Below are 22233 nucleotides of genomic sequence, written 5' to 3'. Positions count from 1 at the left end.
CATGTCTACAAGAAACTCATATCAGAAATCGAGATTTTAAATATTTGGAAACTGTGAGATTAGGACAAGTATTTTATTCACTTGCAACGAAGAAGAAAAGAGGGACGGTGATCTATGTCAAAAAAGAATTGGATCCAAAAGAAATTTTTAAGGACAGTGACGGGAGATATATTGCGGTAGAGGTGACCTTGCAACACAAGACTACACTTATTGTAAATATCTATGCACCAGATGGAGCAAAAGAGAAATTTTTTCAAGATTTGACAAAAGAATTGGATCAGGTCACATATGAGCAAATTGTTTTGGTGGGTGACTTTAATGGAACAGTAGATAATAAAATGGATAGAAAAGCAAAAAGAAGTGAAGAGAAATTAGGCAGGTTGCCTAAGACTTTTTTTTAAATTGATAAAGCAAGAAAAACTGACAGATGTATGGCGGAATTTATATCCCACCACAAAGGACTTTACTTTTTTTTCAAACAGACATGACTCTTTCTCAAGGATAGACATGATGTGGGCGACAGGGGACTTAATTTTGAAGACAAAGAAGTGTGAGATTCTTCCGAGGATTTTCTCAGACCATAACCCAATCCTGTTGACAATAAAAGAAGGACAAAAGATACCGAGATGGAGATTAAATGAAGATTTGCTAGACCAAAAAGACGTTTTGGATGCTCTTAAGAAAGAAACACAAGGTTTTTTTTCAAATTAATTTAATGCCAGAAATGTCCATCCAAACAGTATGGGACACTTACAAAGCAGTAATGAGAGGATTATTGATATTGTTAAATACTAAAGAGAAAAAAAGAAGGATGGAACAGCAAAAGAAAATCCTAGAAGAAATTATAAAAAATGAGAAGGAACTGAAAAGAAAGCCAGGAAAGATGAAAATAATAAGAAACTTACAAATTCTACGAGAACAATTGGATGCAATACTAAATCAGGAGATCTACTGGAACCTTAAAAAGTTACAGCAAAAATCCTTTGAAGGAGCAAATAAACCTGGGAAGTATTTGGCATGGCAACTGAAAAAAAGAAGAGAGAATAGATTTGTTACTAAGCTTATAGAAGGAGGAAAAGAAATTATGGAACACAATGCAATTAAAAGAGAATTCTTTAAGTATTATGCGAACTTATTTGCAAAGAAAAAATAAAGACTTAATTAAAAATTACCCAGATGGAATTTAGATAGAAAAGGTGTCGGAAGAATTTAAAGAATTGTTGAATAAACCTATTGTTAAAGAAGAAATCGAGAGGGCTATACAGGAGACAAAGTTGGGGAAAGCTCCAGGACCAGACGACTATACAGCAAAATATTATAAAAAAATGAAGGAGGAGCTGATCCCTAAGTTGGAACTTCTGATGAACAATATTAGAGAAACCAAGATATTACCGGCATCATGGAAGGAGGCAACTATTTCGCTTATACCGAAGGAATCGCAGGATTTAACGAAGGTGAAAAATTATAGACCAATCTCTCTCTTGAATACGGATTATAAACTATTTGCCAAAATTGTTTCAGAAAGACTTAAGATATATTTGCAGAAAGTGATTGAAAAAGAACAGGCTGGTTTTCTACCTAATAGGCAAATTAGAGATAATTTGAGAGTGGTGATGGACGCTATCAAATATTATGAGAAACATCCGGAGAAAGAAGTAGGTTTCCTTTTCGCAGACGCAGAAAAAGCATTTGATAATTTGAACTGGGACTTCATGTATATGGTATTAGATAAATTGGAGATAGGAGAGCAATTTAGGAATTGTATTGAAGCAATCTATTCTGAACAAAAAGCAGCATTGATTGTGAATACAGAATTGACGGAATACTTTAAAGTACAAAAAGGGACAAGGCAAGGATGCCCTTTGTCCCCATTACTGTTTATTTGGATTTTGGAAGTACTTCTGAAACAAATTAAACAAGACAAATCAATACAAGGGTTGAACATTAAGGGCTTTTCATATAAATATAGAGCTTTTGCGGATGATATAATGTTCATTATTGAAGAACCCTTAGAAAATATGCCGGTGCTGCTGAATAAAATCAAAGAATTTGGTGATCTAGCAGGTTTTTATTTAAACAAAGACAAATCAAAGGTGTTGTGTAAAAATATGTCAGAAAGCAAGAAGAAAGACTTACAGGTAACAACTAAGTGTGAAGTGGTGAAAAAAACTAGATATTTGGGGATTGACTTAACAGCGAAAAATGTGGATTTATACAAAAACAATGATGAGAAGCTATGGTTTAAAATCCAGCAAGACATTGAGAAATGGAATACTTTGAACTTATCATTGATGGGTAGAATTGCGGTGGTGAAAATGAATGTTTTACCAAGGTTGATGTTTTTGTTTCAGATGATGCCAATTGTGAAAGATGTGAAGATCTTTCAAAAATGGCAAAAAGAGATCTCAAAGTTTGTTTGGGCAGGGAAAAAACCAAGAATTAAATTAAAAATTTTGTGTGATGCAAAAGAAAGAGGGGGTTTTCAACTGCCTAACTTTAGATTGTACCATGGTTGCAGCAATGGGTTACATTAAGTAACGTAAAATTGTTGGCATTAGAAGGCCATGACTGTAAGTTTGGTTGGCATGCATATTTGTGGTATGATAAACAGAAAGCTGACGGTTTTTTAAAGCATCACTTTATTAGAAGGTCAATATATGACACTTGGGTGAAATATAAGAGGTATTTCTCGGACGAGAGACCACTTTGGATAGTACCAGCAGAAGTAATAACACCAGTCACTGTTCATAAAGGAGCAAATGGGGTACAATATAAAGATTTATTGAATGTTGAAGAAAAAAACTTTGAAATGCAAAAACAAGAGGAATTGACTATTAAATGTGGTTGGCTCCAATATAGACAAATTAATGATTTCTTTAAGAAAGACAAAAAAACCTTTGGTTTCAGATAAAAGTTAAATGAGATTGAGAAGATATGGTTTGAAGGAGAGAAAAAAGTAATTTCAAAATTGTATAAAGTTTTGTTACAATGGTATACTGAAGATGAAGTAGTAAAAGAGCAAATGATAAATTGGGCAGTTAATATGAATAAAGAAATAATGATGTCATCTTGGGAGTTTTTGTGGGAAAAAGCATTTAAAATTTCAACCTGTATTAATTTAAAAGAGAACTGTTACAAGATGATGTATAGATGGTATATGACACCAAAGAAGATTGCCAATATGAATAATAATATGTCTAGTAAATGTTGGAAATGTAAAAAAATAGAGGGCTCATTTTACCATATGTGGTGGACTTGTGAAAAAGCAAATAAATTTTGGGTTGAGATCCATTTGTTGTTGTTCAGTAGCACAGTCGAGTCCGACTCTTTGTGACCCCATGGACCAGCTCCCGCCAGGCCTTCCGGTCTTCCGCCGTCCTCTGAAGTTGGCTCAACTTCATGTTCGTTGCATCGATGACACTGTCTAACCATCTCATCCTTTGCCGTCCCCGTCTTATTTGACCTTCAATCTTTCCCAGCATCAGGGTCTTCTCCAGTGAGTGCTCCCTTCTCATTTGGTGGCCAAAGTATTTGAGCTTCAGTTTCATTATCTGGCCTTCCAGGGAACAGTCAGGGTTGATTTCTTTGAGGATTGACTGATTTGTTCTTCTTGCAGTCCAAGGGACTCTCAAGAGTCTCCTCCAGCACCATAGTTCAAAAGAATCTATTCTTCGGCGCTCGGCCTTCCTTATAGTCCAACTCTCACAGCCATACATGACTACTGGGAATACCATTGCTTTGACCATGCGGACTTTTGTTGGCAGGGTGATGTCTCTACTTTTTATCATGCTGTTTAGGTTCGCCATCGCTTTCCTCCCAAGGAGCAGGCGTCTTTTAATTTCATGGCTGCAGTCACAGTCTGCGGTGATCTGGGATCCCAGGAACGTGAAGTCTGTCACTACTTCCACAGCTTCCCCTTCTATTTGCCAAGGAGTGATGGGGCCGGATGCCATGATCTTAGTTTTTTTGATGTTGAGCTTCAAGCCCACTTTTGCGCTCTCCTCTTTTACTCTGAGCAAGAGGCTCTTTAGATCCTTTTCACTTTCAGCCATTAGAGTGGTATCATCTGCATATCTGAGGTTGTTGATCTTTTCCCCAGCAATCTTAATTCCCGCTTGTGATTCATCCAGGCCAGCATTTCGCATGATGTACTCTGCATATATATTAAATAAGCAAGGTGACAGTATACATCCTTGTCGTACTCCTTTTCCTATGCTGAACCAATCAGTTGTTCCGTATCCGGTTCTAACTGTCGCTTCTTGGCCCTTATACAGGTTTCTCAAGAGACATGTGAGGTGGTCTGGTACTCCCATCTCTTTAAGGACCTGCCATAGTTTGTTGTGATCCACACAGTCAAAAGCTTTAGCATAGTCAATGAAGCAGAAGTAGATATTTTTCTGGTACTCTCTTGCTTTCTCCATAATCCAGCGAATGTTGGCAATTTGATCTCTAGTTCCTCTACCTCTTCGAAACCCAGCTTGTACTTCTGGTAGTTCTCTATCCACGTACTGTTGAAGCCTAGCTTGTAGGATCTTGAGCATGACCTTGCTAGCGTGTGATATGAGTGCAATTGTGCGATAGTTTGAACATTCCTTGGCATTGCCCTTCTTTGGGATTGGAATGTATACTGATCTTTTCCAATCCTGTGGCCACTGTTGCGTTTTCCAAATTTGCTGGCAAATGGAGTGCAGAACTTTAACAGCATCATCTTCTAAGACTTTGAATAGCTCAGCTGGAATACCATCACCTCCACTAGCTTTGTTGTTAGTAATGCTTTCTAAGGCCCATTTAACTTCACATTCCAGGATGTCTGGCTCAAGGTCAGTGATTATACCGTCGTGTTTGTCAAGGACATTGAGGTCTTTCTTGTATAGTTCTTCTGTGTATTCTTGCCATCTTTTCCTAATCTCTTCTGCTTCTGTTAGGTCCCTACCGTTTTTGTCCTTTATCATGGCCAGCTTTGCATGGAACGCTCCCTTGATTTCTCCAATTTTCTTGAAGAGATCTCTAGTCCTTCCCATTCTATTGTTTTCTTCTATTACTTTGCACTGTTCATTCAGGAAGGCCTCCTTATCTCTCCTTGCTGTTCTCTGGAAATCTGCGTTCAGTTGGGTAAATCTTTCCTTTTCGCCTTTGCCTTTCGCTTTCCTTCTTTCCTCTGCTATTTGTAAAGCCTCATCAGAAAGCCATTTTGCTTTCTTGCATTTCTTTTTCTTTGGTATGGTGGTGATTGCTGCCTCCTGTACGATGTCACGAACCTCTGTCCATAGTTCTTCAGGCACTCTATCTATCAAATCCAGACCCTTGAATCTATTCTTCACCTCTACTGTATATTCATCAGGGATGCGATCTAGGTCAAACCTGAATGGCCTCGTGGTTTTCCCAATTTTCTTCAGTTTAAGTCTGAATTTTGCAATGAGTAGCTCATGATCTGAACCACAGTCAGCTCCAGGTCTTGTTTTTACTGACTGGATAGAGCTTCTCCATCTTTGACTGCAAATTATATAGTCAATCTGATTTCGGTGTTGCCCATCTGGTGATGTCCATGTGTAGAGTCGCCTCTTAGGTTGTTGGAAAAGGGTGTTCGCTATGACCAGTGTGTTCTCTTGACAAAACTCTGTTAACCTTTGCCCTGCTTCATTTTGCTTTCCAAGGCCAAACTTGTCTGTTATTCCGGTTACCTTTTGACTTCCTACTTTAGCATTCCAGTCCCCTATGATGATGAGGACATCATTTTTTGGTGTTAGTTCTAGGAGGTGTTGTAGGTCTTCATAGAACCGGTCCACTTCAGCCTCTTCTGCATCAGTGGTTGGGGCATAGACTTGGATTACTGTGATGTTGAATGGTTTGCCTTGGAATCGGACAGAAATCATTCTGTCATTTTTGAGATTGTATCCCAGTACTGCCTTTTGCACTCTCTTGTTACTATAAAGGCCACACCATTTTTTTCTACGAGATTCCTGGCCACAGTAGTAGATATAATGGTCTTCTGAGTTAAATTCGCCCATTCCTGTCCACTTTAGTTCACTGATTCCTAAGATATCGATGTTCAGTCTTGCCATCTCATTTTTGACCACATCAAGCTTGCCTTGATTCATAGATCTTACATTCCATGTTCCTATGCAGTATTGTTCTTTGCAGCATCGGACTTTCCTTTCACCATCAGACACATCCACAACTGAGCATCCTTTCGGCTTTGGTCCAGCTGCTTCACTCTTTCTGGGGTTACTTGTACTTGCCCTCTGCTCTTCCTCAGGAGCATATTGGACACCTTCCGACCTGAGGGGCTCATCTTCCGGCGTCATATCTTTTAGCTTTTTGATACTGTCCATGGGGTTTTCTTGGCAAACATACTGGAGTGGGTTGCCATTACCTTCTCCAGGGGATCACGCTTGGTCTGAGTTCTCTGCTGTGGCCTGTCCGTCTTGGGTGGCCCTTCACGGCATAGCCCACAGCTTCACTGAACTACACAAGCCCCCTCGCCACGACAAGGCAGTGATCCATGAGTGATCCATGCAGAAATGCAAAAAATCGTGAAGTGTAAATTTAAAAAAGAACCTGAAATTCTTCTTCTGGGACTAAAAATGGAAGAAGTTAATATGGCTAAAAGAACATTGATGTGGTATATGATTACTGCTGCTAGAATGACTTATGCCCAATGTTGGAAAGAAGACCAAGTCCCGGAAGTGAAAGACTGGATTAGAAAATTATTACACATGGTAGAAATGGATAAGATGACGCGAAAATTAAACGACATGGAAGCAGAAGATTTCTTTGAGGACTGGAATGATTTGAAAGAATATTTGGAAAAAAGTGGAGAAGCAAAAGGTATTATATTTTGTTTTGATACTTATTGAAAATGTAATGAAGTGATTGTACATGATAGTAATTGTTACCTGTTGAAAGTACATGAGAGAATATATAGAATAACATCTAAGCAATGTGCAGGAGGTCGGAGCACTGCGGGAAGCCTTTTGTAGGGGAAAGGGAGGGGGTAGGATATTGGATAATTATAAGTGTGTGAATTAAAAATGAATGTGAATGAATATATCCTAATAAAAATTGGGTTTTTTTAAAAAAAAACAACCAAATTGTTGTTAACTGTATGCCCCGCCACATGTCTCCTTGATCCGTGCCCATTGTGGCTAGTTAAAGCTGGTCGCGATGGGTTCCGACATGTCCTAAGGGAGATTATCAACAAGTCCCTCTTGGAGAGTCAGTTCCCTGGGACACTTATGGAGGTCGTGGTTCATCCCCTCTTGAAAAAACAATCTCTGGACCCAGTCGAATTGGCTAACTACTGGCCAATTTCCAACTTGCCCTACTTTGGCAAGTTAATCAAGAGGGTGGTGACAATCCAGTTACAGAGCTTTCGAAACTGGGCTCCAGCCGAGCGAGGAATCGAGAAGCGGCGGCAACATGGCGGCGAACAGCACGGAGGTGAAGAAGAGAGGCAGCGACATCCCAAGGTGGCAGTTGGCTCGGCAGCTGATGACGTGGCCAGCAGGAGGACGTCCGGAGCCGCAAAGGATGTTGTGACGCCCACCGCAGCTGTGCACCAGGGCCCATAACCAACAGCCCCCGAGAGGAGTCGCCAGAGAGTTGGAGAAGAACAGTGGAGACCGCGGAAGCCGCACCGGAGAGAGCTGGAAGAAGTCGCTCACTCGCCGGATAAATAACGAACTATCGGAGCCTGAAGGGTACCTGGTAGGGCCCCACCCCCAGACTTACTGTAGCCATAGTTAGGGTTTCTGCATAGGTCTCTGCACCATGCACCGTGTAAGCCGCTCAGAGCCCTTCGGGGGTGAGCGGGGTACAAATTGAAAGTATAAATAAATAAATAAATAAATAAATAAATATTGTATGATGCTTCCACCTTAGATCCCTTCCAGTCTGGTTTTCCCACGGGACAAAGACAGCACTGGTTGCCCTCACAGACAACCTCCGGAGGCACCTGGATTGAGGCGGATCGGCAGTGCTGTTGTTGTTGGACCTGTTGGCAGTGTTTGACACAGTCAACCATCAGCTACTGATCCACTGCCTTGCTGTCTCTGGAAAATGTGGACTGGGTGTTACAAACCGTGTCTGGTTGGCTTAGACTGAGTCAACTGAAACTGAATCTAACAAAGACAGAGGTCCTGTGTCTGAGCTGGGGTAGCCCAAGGGTAGGGATCCCACTCCAAACCTTCAATGGGGCGCAATTGGTGCCAGTGCCAGAGGTTAGGAGTTTGTGAGTGCTCCTGGATGCCTTTTTAACAATGAAGGACCAGGTAGCAGCCACCACCAAGTCAGCCTTCTATTATCTTTAGCTAATTAGGCAGTTGGTTCCCTTTCTTGAACGCAGCGACTTGGCAACAGTGATCCATGCGATGGTCCCCTCGAGATTGGACTACTGTAATGCTCTCTACATGGGGCTACCCTTGTTTCAAATCCGGAAGCTGCAGCTAGTGCAGAATGCCTCGGACAGGCTGTTAATGGGTCTCTCTACACAGGACTACATCCAACCTGTGCTAAAAGTACTGCACTAGCTGCTTCAAGGTGCTGGTTTTGACCTATAAAGCCCTTTATGGTCAGGGTCCAGCATACCTAAGGGACCGCCTTTCCCCATATGTTCCCCAGAAAGCACTGCCTTCAGGGGCCCAAAACCGGCTGGCCCTCCCAGGCCCTAAAGCAGGGGTGTCAAACATGTGGCCCGGGGGCCAGATCAGGCCCTCGGAGAGCTGTAATCCAGGCCGCAAGGCCCTGGCTGTTTCCTGCTTCCTTTTCTAGTTCTGCTGCTGCAATAACTCAGAACAAGAGGTGTCAGTTATCAGAGACTGTTAAATGGACAAAATATTGCAAGAGTGCTAGTGTTTTAAGCATGTTTTATTTAAAGTTTAAAAAAATCTTTCATTATATCTCTGATACCTGGCATTACATTTTATGACACACATGGCCCGGTTCAACAAGGTCTCATTTATGTCAGATCCGGCCCTTATAACAAATGAGTTTCAGGGCTCTTTTTGTAGCAGGAACTCCTTTGCATATTAGGCGACACACCCCTAATGTAGCCAATCCTCCAAGAGCTTGCAGAGCTCTTCTTACAGGGGCTACTGTAAACTCTTGGAGGATTGGCTACATTAGGGGTGTGTCCAGGGGTCATTTCGTAGAAAAAGAGCTAGGGGGACTCATTAGCATAACTCATTAGCATATGCCACACCCCCTGACATCACCGGAAGTGTGTCCTCCCCACAGCCGGTGGCGACCTCCAGCGGGCACCAGCAGGGAGCTCCAGGCCCCGCCCTCCCGCACCTCACCCGGGGGGATGGCGTCCCCCCGCGTCCCCCCCCAAATGACCCCTGGGTGTGTCACCTAATATGCAAAGTAGCTCCTGCTACAAAAAGAGTCCTGAGTTTGACACCCCTGCTCCAAAGATACCAGGCTGGCAGTAACCAGGGCCAGGCCTTCTCAGTGGTGGCTCCATACTGGTGGAATGAGCTCCTGGAGGAGATCAGGGCCCTGCGGGACATCTTACAATTCCACAGGGCCTGCAAGACAAAGCTCTTCCACCAGGCCTTCAACTAGAAGCCGCACTAAACACCTGAGGAGTGACCCTGTGCCGTGGCCCACAACTCACAGCCTGTGCTCACCACATAAATAAATTGATCAACCGAGCTGATGTGAGTATACCACCATGACTACCACCTAAGTAACACTGTTTGACTTGAAACCTCTGCTCTTGCGCTTTACTTGAATACTGTTCCAGCACTTTAGGATAACTACTATTTAATTTGTCATGATGTTTTATGGATGATTTTAACTGTATTTATATGCATTTTATGTAAGCCGCCCTGAGCCTGCTTCGACGAAGAGGGCAGGGTATAAATTGAATGAATAAATAAATAAGAATAAAATATTCATCTGTTTATAAGAAAGAGCTGAAGTGTATTAAGTTTACAAATAAAACCATGGACCAGTACCTAGATAAATGTGGTTTTTAAACTGCATGTTCGGGTATAAGTGTGTTGAATGTAGCATGAGATTTACTCAACACATGTATAATGAACAAACAACCCGAACTGCACATGTGTTTATTGTAACTGTGAATGGGCCTATTGTTATGTGTATGCACCCCATCATCATACATTTTATGGTTGTTTTACATTGTTCTAGATATCTTACCTCATCATCATACAGATCTTCTTTTAGATGTAGAAGTTTTTTCAACGCAGCAGCAACGTATCTCTTCCGCTTACAGATGAAATCCTGCTCCTCTGCACATAGATCATATCCCAAGCGCACATCTAGGTCCTTCTGACTAGATGACAAAAACCTCTATCATAAACCTGAACATCTGAATACACATTGCATCAACTTTGTGAGTTAAATAATTTCCAGAAAGTGTAAAATATATTGCAACATATTTTGTAAATGTGAACACACGGCAATAATAAAATGTGAGCATAGCCACACAAAAATGCCAGAATAGTGCAGTAGACAGGGATTGTTTTTTTAATTTAAGAGGCCTGGCTTAGAGGTCCTCTGCTAAGGACTCTGTGAATTACTTTTGAAGAGTAGCCATGTTGGCCTGCAGTAGACCAGCTAGATTCGAGTTCAGTAGCACTTTACAGACCAATGTGATTTTCTGGTTATAAACTATCGAGAGTCCAAGCTTGCTCCATTCATAGATAACAGTTGGAATAGAGATCAGATCCCAATCAGAAAGTGAAGAATTCATTCACAAATTCAGAACACTGGATTCCCCCTCCCCCCAGTGCTGAATGGGGACATAAGAATCTTATCACACTACATATGTTAATTTTCTGCACCCAAGCATTTCCCCTCTGCGCTAATCAAGCTGATTACAATGCCCATTATAACTCTGTATCCCAAGTTCCACTTTGCAACACCTTCTGACTGGGATATAAAGGCTCAGAGATCTCTATTCCAACTCCTATCTGACGAAGGGAGCTTGCACGCTCGAAAGCTTGTACCCCAAAAATCTTGTTGATCTCTAAGGGGCTGCTGGACCTGAAGTGAATCTGGAATTTGTGTGAATTTGGAAACTGGAATTTTTGCCAAATCTAGATATTTTCAAATATTTCCTCTTGTCTGAAGCCATTTATATTTCTCCCACACTATCCCTTGTACTTTGGCAGTAGATGAGCTCCTGGCCAAGGACTGCAAGAAAAGGGATGAGGGTGAAAGGTCCCCTCCAGCCTGCAAGGGGAGGAAATGCACCATGCTAATCATTTGCTGACCTGAACTGAATGGTCCGTGCTAGCCTGATCTTGGCTGGTAAGCAGGGTCAGGCCCTGCTTAGTACTTGGATGGGAGACCACCAAGGATGTCCAGGATTGCTATACTGGGGCAGGCAATGGCAAAGCCACCTCTGAACATCTCTTGCCTTGAATATCCTACATACGTCAGCTGTGACTTGATGGCAATTTCCACCACCAATCATTTGCTATTTTTAAAATGATTACTGAGAACACATTTTCTCAAGCAATTAAGATGTGGATAAAGTGAAGTTTGAACTTGAGCAGCAAAGCCATCAGGATAAACATATATGAAGAAAAATGTTTACCAGTTTTCTGGTGTCACAAATATATCATAAGCTTTGTCCTAAAAAAATAAAAATAAAAAGGATTGTCATTATTACTGATGAACTCCAACTCATTTCTAACAGTGCATCATCTACCAAATAATTTTTCCTCTGTTCCCTTATTTGTCCTAGAGCTGATTTACACTTTTCTTAATTTTAAATTTAATTTATTGTACTCCAGACAAAAAGAACATATACACGCTTATGGTGGTCTTACATTATATATAAAACAAATTATAACTACAATGGTGTTTAGTCTACATATAAGCATCTGTAAAATATTTCCAGATATCTAAAAATATGACCATGCATAGTTCTCATCTATTTGCCATACAGTCAAATGCCCGTAAGGTTATAAACTCCTCAACCCATTGGATTACCGGAGGTTGGCATTTCTCTCTCCAATTCTGTAATATAAGTCTTTTAGCAGCAGTATGGGCACAACTGGTCAGCTTTCACTGACCATCAGTTAGTCTTCAGGAGACAGTAAAATAGTTTAAAAGTACATAAGCATCCTCAAAGATCAATTAATATCTTAACACAAAATTGATATGAATAATTACTTCCTCCCAAAAAGACCAAATAACTGGACAAGCCCAGAACATATGTTTAAGAGATGTATCTTGTGAATTACTCCACCAGCAATTAGACACTTTACTTAATCATTGGCTAAAAAGGCATTGTGGTGTCCGGTATGTCCTAAACATAATTTTTTTGCCAAATGTTGCAGTTTAAAGTCCATAGGAACAACACATATAGACTTTAGGGCCATATTTTGTTGCTTTGGCAAAACAGTGATCTAGCTCCTTCTTCCATTCATTTCTGAGACTTTGCATCTATCAAATATCAAATATTTATAGACAAATATTGTAGGTTTCATTTTCTACATTGTTCAATGAAAGTTTCCAAGAGAAAGGGAGATTCTGAAACACTGAGCTAATTTCCATTATACAAAGTCCCTATGGCTGCCATAAAGAGCCACACAGATACATGTAGACCAAATTCAGATTGCAGTTGAGGAGTATGGGTAGAAGTGGCTTCAGCTTCCATACTCTTTTCGAATCCTGAAATGGCCTCAGGAGGGCACTATTTGCTCCAGTGGGGAAATGTACACATAGCCAGTTACACATAACCTTTCCCACCAAAAAAAGTAACAGTTCCCCAGTGTCATTTCAAGATTAAAAAAACAACATGCAGGGAGGGGCAGATTGACGCTGCCTTAACCTGTGCTCTGTGGTTGCAATTAGAATTGGAGGCACATGTGTCTTGGAGACACTGAACTCCCATTGCACCTTTGATTCAGAATCCTTGAGGCTTGGGAACTGGCCCCAGTTTCAGAACAACCATCACTTATAAGATGAATTTTCTCAGTGGGATGATTTGTTATTTATCAGACTAATGTCCCTACCACTCAGCTTACAGTAAGGAGGTCTGATTTAGAAACTATGGCATTTGATATCTTATTTAAAGTAGCAATGCGGGAGACCATATATCAGATTAATGACAGATTATTAGGGATAATTCAACATGTACATGGTTGGATCCCATAAACCATCACTGGAAGGTGCCAGTGGTCACTAATCTTCCCCTATTCCACTTCCCCCAGCAAGGAACCTTTGCCTCTGGGGAAGGTGATTCCAAGGACTTCAGGATTCACATTGACTAATAACCTCATAGGTTGGAGGGCTGAAATGAAGAGTGGGAACAGGGTGTTTTATCAACTTTTCTCTGACAAAGTGAACTGGAAAATTTCGTTGGTCTTTAAAGTACTACAAGACTCAATTTTTTAATCAGTTTTTAGAAAATATTGTAATATATTGTTATGGCAATTTCAATCATTTTTATGTTATGTATACAATTTTGAGCACTGCTATCTAACAGCTGAAAAGGGGTTGAGAAATGCTAAATACACAGAGGGTTTGGGGAGCTGTTTGTTTGTTTGCATCCAGGACTCACATGTGCTATTCTTACTCTCTCTCCCGTGGTTAGTCGATTCAAAGGTACAGTCATAGAATCCTTTATTCCCTTATTTGAGGAACACTAAAGAAGGAAAAAGAAATTATTATAATAGAACAAATTAAAACCAAAGGTAGATTACCTCTGCTGGATGTTGATTTGCCCTCCCCACATTACTAGTGGAAAGGAATGACCAGCAGCAGCAGAGATATTATATAAAAGACACAAATTACATAAACCTTTGCAAAACTTCCCAGTTTGTATAATATATTATAATTACAGGTAATGATCCCAGATCCAGTAAAAGATAGTTGTAATTATGGTCCATTCAAAGCAATAAAGTTTAAGTTAGTCCATAATATTTGTTCATTCCATTAGTTTCAGTGACACTTAGCCATGACCAATTGCGCTGGGATCTTTGAGTTCCACATTGGCTGACAGATGATGGGTGAAGAGCATATTATTTTTGGCAGGAAAAATTCATTGCATTCTATCTCTGCAGGTTTGCTGCCCACACATGAAGTCTCTTAACTACAAAGAAATATGCCATTCTGAGCATGCCAACTTACATTAAATTGAAACCAAAACCCATCTTTATGCCTTCTGTGGAGAAATGCATTTTATTTTGGGGGTTGGGTTGGACACAACCCCACAATTCAGCTTTTAAATATTTTTCTCTTCTAGCAGAAGTCGGGCAGGAAGAGAGAAGTAAAGTACCTTCAAGTATTTCCCAAGTACCAACCATCCAGACACTGCAAATGTTATTCTGGCCAGAGACAATGAAATGGTTAGCTCACACCTTAGCTGGAATCTGCCACCCAGAAGTTGGCACAGAAACTTGGGAGTGCAAGGGGCTAGATTGTATCTTCCTGGAGATTTCAAGCAAGGGTTCTTTGACCCACAAGAGGGTGAGGAAACAGAGGAGATAAAATTCCTTGCCATAGAGGGACAGAGGGATCCATTTTTGGCAGATATATTCTAGCTGGATACATGTGGGAAAAGGAGCTCTTACACCTGAGCTTCATCTTAATGGCTGCCATAGTCACACAGAGCAGACAAAAGGCTGCTGGCCAGGACAATGACTCCAAGGTAATAGGAAACTTTCAGAAAATTGCAGCCTCTAAGTTAAGGAGCCTCCCTTAGAATAATACCACCTAGGACACATGCAGAGTGAGGGACAGGGAAATGCTTTTATATTCCTCTGCTGCTTGTAAATGCTATTTAAAATGGGCACTGATAAAAGGGAGGCAGTCAGTTGCTAAACGGTTATTTCCCCAGGAGTGCACAAGTATACTAAGCCATCCCTATGGTAACCAATTGCCAGATAGTGGGAGACATAGGCACTAGGTGGAGCTGTAGAACAGCAAAGTGGGAAGGGAAGCTTGGAACACTGGCCCTCTTTGCAGGTAATTCATCAATAGGTGAGTTGGTGGCAGCACACCAAAAAAGATGAGTAGGCAAAACCCCTCCAAGATTCAGGCAAGATGGGAGAGGAGTGCTTTGCTGGGTGGAGGCTCCAGACAGTCACTGTGTGCTTGGGCACCTCAAAGGGCTGAATGGACCAGCACTCATGGCTCAGTGGGGCTGTTCCACCACTTCTTCATAGGTGACCTAAAGATGAAGTTTTCAGCAGATATGACATGGAAGGATGAAGAGTCTTTAGGGGTTTTCAAGCTCCTATGCGACATCATGTCCCCCACCTGTGGTTTTTATTGCAGCCCAGTTACCTTCAGTTTCTGATCTCCATTGCTTTTTTCATTTTCTACTTCTCTTGTCCTTACACAGAAATTCCAAATTCCTTGAAAATCTGGCTCGTGGAAGCAGAAATATTTCTCCCAAGAAAACACATGGCCTGGAATGTGGGTGATCAGATACTTACACATGAAGAAATGGAATTCTTTGGCAGCAGAATTTCCATTTGGGGATGACAGTACTTGGTATAATGGAACACAGTAGAAACTGGGGATCGTGAATGTAGTACAATGTCCTGAGTGTCTTCACCAGACCCTTTCACTTTAAATGTGAAATATCGCTCTGAGTACCGGGGGAGAAAAGAGCAGCATTTTAATATTGATCTCTCCAGATGGGCATCTTTATATTATGCCATTCAAACAGAGTTTAAAGCAGAGGCTCCAAGAGGGGGCAGTACCGCCCCTGGAGCAGTGAGATTACTTACAGGGATGCTAAGAGGCTACGGAGTGGTGATGGAGGTGGGCCCCTTCAAATGCACTGTTCACTTACTTACAATTGAGGGTGCCTTTAAAGATATATTAGTATATTATAGTGGTATGTGTTATGTTATCCCCTTCTACCATTACAAAAATCTTGTAAGGTAGGTTAGGCCAAAAATGAGAGCTACTTGCCCAAGGCCACCCCAATCATTTTAATTGGGTCAAGACTAGGTTGGTAGCCAGTGTAAAAGCTGTAATATCAGGGTCATATGCTCCAGATAGCTGGCCCCAGTCAGCAGTCTAGGAGCAACGTTCTGCACAAGCTGCAGTCTCGGAACACACACACACACATTTTAAAAATATACTGATAATAAAATATAAAGAAAATACATGAAGAAATTGAATTCTTTGGCATAAACAAAGAATAAATATTTCTCCCCAACACCTCCTTCATTACATTAAAGGATTTTTGAAACACTGTCTATGAGGTATAATAAAAATAACTTCTGTGGGGATACATTTATATTAAATATTTTACATTTAAAACTACTTCTCACACTACATCTTCACGGTAATATATTTATATACCATATTTTATATACCTCCAAACATTCTTCAAGGGTAGCTCCAAGTAGAGCACATTGCAGTAGTACTGTCTAGATGTATGTTTATGGCTCTGGTCAGAGGAACACAAGCACTTTTAGCTAACACCTCAGCCACAGAATCCCACATGAAGAAAGTCAAACAAGAGCTTATAAAATCTCTGGATTTGGAGAAGAAGTTCCTTTCTTCAAATCTACTCTGTTGTGCACTTTTTTAAAACTATTTTTGTGAGGGTGTGTGTGTGCACGCACGCACACGCTTGCAAGCCTGGAAGTCGTGATGACTTCTGGTGACCCCTAGCGGGGCTAGGACATTTTATAGAGGTGGCTTCATAACCTGCCTCTGCATCCCAGCCCAGATATTCCTTGGAGGTCACCCTTCCAAGTACTTGCCAGGGTAAGGCCTGCTTAGCTTCTGAGATCTGACAAGACCAGACTTTACTCTGTTGTGCTCTTAAACTCTGTCCAATTAACATGAGGGATTAAGCCATGGATGCCATCTTGAGCACATATTACTGAAACAAGGGAAAGAAGCCCCCGAGAAAATAAGGTAATGAACAGAAGTCATTTCATAGAAAAAGAGGTGCAGGAGCTCATTTGCATAACTCATTTGCATATGCCACACCCCCTGACACGGGGCAGGCATGCAAGCATGCCTTTCTCTCCCTTCCCCATCTGGGGAAGGGAAAGAAAGGCATTTAAGTCCCCTCCCTCCACTGAATTTCTCCACAAAAGTGGAGAGGCTCACGGGAAAGGGGTGCATGTCTGCCTGCCTCCCCTCCCCTTCTCCAGCTAGCCCACCGTGGCAGGCTGGCTGGAGGAGGGGAGGGGAGGGAGGCAGTCATGCCTGGGTTCCCTGTCCGATGTTCTCCAGGTGCCCTGCAGCTGTGTAGCACCTAGAGAACATCAGGCAAGGAACCTGGGCATTTAAATCTCCCTGCTTCCCCCAAGTCTCTCCGCAGAAGCGGGGAGGCTCAGGGGAAATGGGGGGCATTGTCTGCCCACCTCCCCTCCCCTTCTCCAGCTATCCCACCATGGCAGGCTGCCTGGAGGAGGGGAGGGCAGGCATGCAAGCATGCCTGGGTCCCCTGCCCGATGTTCTCCAGGTGCCGTATGGCTGCGGGGCACCTAGAGAACATCGGGCAGGGAAACCAGGCATTTAAATCCCCCCTTCCCCAAGTCTCTTGGCAGAAGCGGAGAGGCTCACAGGAAAGCCTCTTGGCAGAAGCGGAGAGGCTCACAGGAAAGGGGGGCATGTCTGCCCACCTCCCCTCCCCTTCTCCAGCTAGCCCGCTGTGGTGAGCTGGCTGGAGGAGGGGAGGGCAGGGAGGCAGACATGCCTGGGTTCCTTGCCTGATGTTCTCCAGGTGCCCCGTGGCTGCGGGGCACCTAGAGAACATCGGGCAGGGAACTCAGGCATTTAAGTCCCCCCCTTTCCCCGAGTCTCTCCGCAGAGCGGAGAGGCTCAGGGGAAAGGCGGTGGGGGGCTCTGCAGGGCTTCCCTGGCCCATATGCCTACGCAGGCAGGCCAGGAATGGCGGGGGGGCACTCCAGGCTTCTTTCTGCTGGATTCCCGCTCTGCCACGCTCCAGCAGGAAACGACCCCTGGTGATGAATGATTTAAGATGCTGTAACTCCAAGGAAGAGGGGCTTATTCTAAATTTACCATGATTAGCATATGTTCAGAAGCAGGGAAAGATGATTTCTGATTATATTGCTTTTAATTTTAGTCTTGCTCAGTTTGCTGTATCAATAGACCATGTGTGCTTTGATAACTTTATTAAACTTCTTTATCAGTTGAATGTTGGTAGCTGATCTCTGAGCCTATACAATACCTACTTCATTCGTTCTCATCCAGGAGAAGAAAGGGGAGGGACAGCTGTAGATCCCTTCATCCCTGAAGTGTGCAAGCAAGTCCCTGTTGTAGCTGATGAGTGTGAGGCAGGAGACAAGGTGAAGAGACAAACCCTTTACAAGACACTGTAGTAAAGAGTGCTGAAGTGCTAGTCCAGCAGTGGCAGTGGAAATATCCAGAGAGAGGTAACCTGGGGTAAGGGAAGGTGGATCTCTCCAAACTTCCATGTGGACAAAGACATGGTTGGCAAGAGCAGCTTTCCCCCCCACACACACACACATACAATAAGGAAGCCACATATAAATAATAAATCTTACTTTGCCTTGTCTTCCTCCTTCGTCTTCCACACACTTCTACTTTTAAACAGCAAAGTTCCCGAGACTGCAAAAGAAAAAGAAAAAACCTGGTGCCCTTCAGCTTTTCACAGATGAAAATAGGTCACATTTGTGTGCTTGAAACTGTTACATCTCTGTTCTCACACTAATGTTCTCCAGCATCAACAAATTGCCAGGAGCTTTTCTCTAAATGCAAAACACTGTATATTCATTTACTCAGCAAAAGCCAGTTCTGCACTGGTTGAAAAGCAAAGTGTGCTTAGTCTTTTGGGTAAAGAAATACTATACTTTACTTGACTACTAGAAGAACATAGTTGCCCTCAACTCCAAAAGGTCAAAATAAACATTTCCAGCGAGGTGATAGACTCTTTGCTACATGGCTCATTAGTGTTCATGAGCATGCAAGTATATGCACAGGTACTCACTAGAGTACCCACGCAAGCCAAGTGATGCTCAAAATTTTACAACAAAGACTCTTACCATATACGAAGCAAGAGACACGGATGTTCAGGCTGGATTCAAAAAAACAAAGAGGCACGAGAGATCATATTGCAAATTTACATTGGTTACTGATGCATACAAGAGAATTTCAGAAGAAAATCAGCTTGTGTTTTATAGATTATAGTAAAGCTTTTGACTGTGGATCATGAAAAGCTATGGATGCTTTGTAAATAATGGGTGTGCCATGACATCTGATGTGTAATCTGTACTCCGGATGAGAGGCTACTGTTAGGACAGCATGTGGGGAAATAGAATGGTTTCTATTTCGGCAAAGATGTCATACAAGGATCTATATTATCTCCCTGTTTATTCAATCTATATGTACAACTAATCATAACAAAAACTAGAATAAATTTAGATTAAAGTGGAGTGAAAACTGGTGGAAGGAATATTTACAGTTTGAGATATACAAATGATACCACAGTACTGACAGAAAATATTTGAAATGACTACTTATGAAGTTTAAAGGAGAAAGTGCAACACAGGAGGACAACAATAGTGGCTACTGAGGAATTACACAATTTTAAGGTTAATGATGAAGAAACTGAAATTAACGTTTTTCTATTCCTTGGCTCTCTCATCAACCAAAAGGGAGACTTCAACCAAGAAATGAAAAGGAGATTGAATCTGGGAAGGGGAGCCATGAAGGAACTAGAAAAGATCCTTAAGTGAAAGGAAGTGTCTCAGGAGACCAAGATCAAGACAATTCAGGGTATGGCCTTCTCCTATGGATATGAAAGTTGGACAGTGAAGAAAACTGATTCATTTGAAACATGGTGTTGGGGGAGAGTTTTATGAACTGCCAAAAAGACAAGTAAGTGAATTCTAGATAAAATCAAGCCTGAAATCTCACTAGAAGCTAAAATTACTAAAGTGAGGCTACTGTACTTTGGTTATATCATGAAAATACAAGACAATAATGCTAGGAAAAGACAATAATGCTAGGAAAAGTTGAAGGCAGTAGGAAAAGCGGAAGATCCAAGATGGATTGCCTCAATATAGGCAGTCAAGGTTTGCAAGAGCTGAGCAAAGCCTTTTAATGATAGGACATTTTGGAGATCATTAATTCATAGCATCACCATAAGCTTTAATTAATTTATTTAATTCATTTGTATCCTGCCTTTCTCCCTAATGGGGATCCAAAGCTGCTTACATAATTCTCCTTTCCAGAGCCAGTGGAGGAGTGGGGAATCAGAGTGGTGGACTCTAATCTGGAGAACTGGGTTTGATTCCCCACTCCTCCACATGAAGACAGCTGGGTGACCTTGGGCTGGTCACAGTTCTCTCAGACCCCTCTCAGTCCCATCTACCTCACAGGGGGTGTGTTGTGGGTAGAGGAAGGGAAGGCGATTGTAAGCCACTCCAAAACTATTTCAGGTAGTGAAAGGCAGGGTATAAAACCAACTCTATTTCTTCCTCCATTTTATCATCACAACAACACGGTGAGGTAGGTTAGACTGAGAGAGTGTGACTGTCCAAACATCACCCAACAAGCCTCCATAGCAAGTGTGGGGAGTCAAACCCAGGTATCCCAGATACTAGTCCAACACTCTTAACCACTACACCATACTGGATCTCAAAAAGCAGATCAAGGAAGCAACCTGACAGCACATAACATACACACTCACTAGAGACAAGATGCTATATCCTCTATTCAAATATTTAACCTAGGGATGAAGCTAAAGGCTCTCAAGCACCTCTAGCAATTCACGTTGGTCGAAAAAATAATAATTAAAGTCATCCCCCAGAGATGCCAGAAAGTATCAGTGATGGTCACTAGTAAAAAGGGACCACTGAAGCATCTGCAATTGCTGACAGTAATGGATTGTGGGGCCCAATGCACTCTGATTGCATACTACTACATCTGTTTCCTTGTTACAAGGAACAACAAGGCTAGGGTTGCCAGATGCTCTGGTGGAGGTGGGGGTACCCCACCACCAGGCCTTACACACACACACACCACCACCAAAATCAGCTGGTCAGCAGGGGAGTTACCAGTAGAGAGAGGAAGGTCCATGTGACATCACTGGCAACATGGTGAAGTCACATAGAAAGTGACATCATCATGCCGGTAACATCCAGGCGACAGTCTGGTATTTGGGAGGAAACTCTATAGTAAAAGTAGGGCTGATGACCTCAGACAAAGATTCCACCTGGGCACCTTCATATGACCCTGATCCAAACCATATATTGTAACAAAACAAATCACTTGGCTTGCTATTACCATAAATCTATAGTAAAAAAAAGAATCGGCCTTGTTAGCCAAACTGCCTTATTTCTCAATAATAGCTTGGGGAATTATGAATAGGCATTAACTATGGGACCAATAACCTATATATACAGGAGTTCGATTTTCAAGATCCCAGAAATAGACACTGAGTCTAGATGTACTGAAGCAGTGATTTCTTTACTAATGATTCACACACATACAATATAAAATCAAGCATACAAGCAAATAATACAGATCTAGGAATTCAAATAGAAAAGTAGAGAGACGTTTGCATTAGCAGGAGATATCGTTGGTTGGGTGATACGTTACCTGTCTGATGAGGTAAGTCGACTCTGCAGCAAAAAAGGGATAAACTATGGGAAGGGGTTTTGAGTTGACCAGCAACACATTTGGAAGGTTCCAAACAGCGCTAAGAATGGAACCAGCAAGATAGGGTGGGGTTAGGAAGGTAGAAGGGAGAGAGAGAGAGAGAGAGAGAGAGAGAGAGAGAGAGAGAGAGAGAGAGAGAGAGAGAGAGAGAGCGCGAGAGCTGTGCTAGAGAGAGAGAGAGAGAGAGAGAGAGAGAGAGAGAGAGCGCAATGGCTGGATGCTTTCTTTTTATACCTAAAAAGGTGACCTGAGGCAGATGCCTTGTTTGTCACATAGTCCCCAGGAACATTAAGAAACATAAACTGTTAATGGGTCAGGAAAAAGGGATTAATCGTTGGGCAATTGAAATAATGTTTGGACTAATAGTGACACCTTTCAGGGGGAAGGGTGGAGACAAAGGAGAGAAAAGAAGAGTAATGTCCCGGCCCCATTGCCGGTAGTTGGTCTTAATGACTGGATGTTTAACGGTTGTGTTATCTTTTTTTTTGTGTGTGTGTATAAAGGTTTTATTGACTCTCCTAAAAAGGAGAGGTATTTCGCTTAAAATAGAAAAATTGGGAGGGTATATAGTGGGAGAAAGAGAAAGCTGAGTGATATATTAACTGGTAAATTAAACTGTTAGTAATGTCC

General features: G+C 42.0%; 1 protein-coding gene across 1 annotated transcript in view; it reads right to left on the bottom strand.

Moving 5' to 3' along the window:
• The window catches only part of LOC107108206 (cytosolic phospholipase A2 epsilon-like), an 81922-nt gene that overhangs the window by 32784 nt on the left and 26905 nt on the right, over positions 1 to 22233 (bottom strand). The window contains exons 8-12 of the mRNA XM_015408611.1: positions 18486 to 18549; positions 15420 to 15574; positions 13541 to 13624; positions 11567 to 11604; positions 10162 to 10297 (exon numbers count right to left, since the gene is read on the bottom strand). Of these exons, the coding sequence (XP_015264097.1) occupies positions 10162 to 10297; positions 11567 to 11604; positions 13541 to 13624; positions 15420 to 15574; positions 18486 to 18549 (477 nt within the window). The remainder of the gene's footprint in view (positions 1 to 10161; positions 10298 to 11566; positions 11605 to 13540; positions 13625 to 15419; positions 15575 to 18485; positions 18550 to 22233) is intronic.

Source organism: Gekko japonicus, unplaced genomic scaffold (assembly GCF_001447785.1).
Source record: "Gekko japonicus isolate JY-2015 unplaced genomic scaffold, Gekko_japonicus_V1.1 scaffold1710, whole genome shotgun sequence".
In the NCBI taxonomy this organism is placed as follows: Eukaryota; Metazoa; Chordata; class Lepidosauria; order Squamata; family Gekkonidae; genus Gekko; species Gekko japonicus.
Note: the sequence above shows the minus strand (reverse complement) of the source record. Positions and strands in the feature narration are given on the sequence as shown.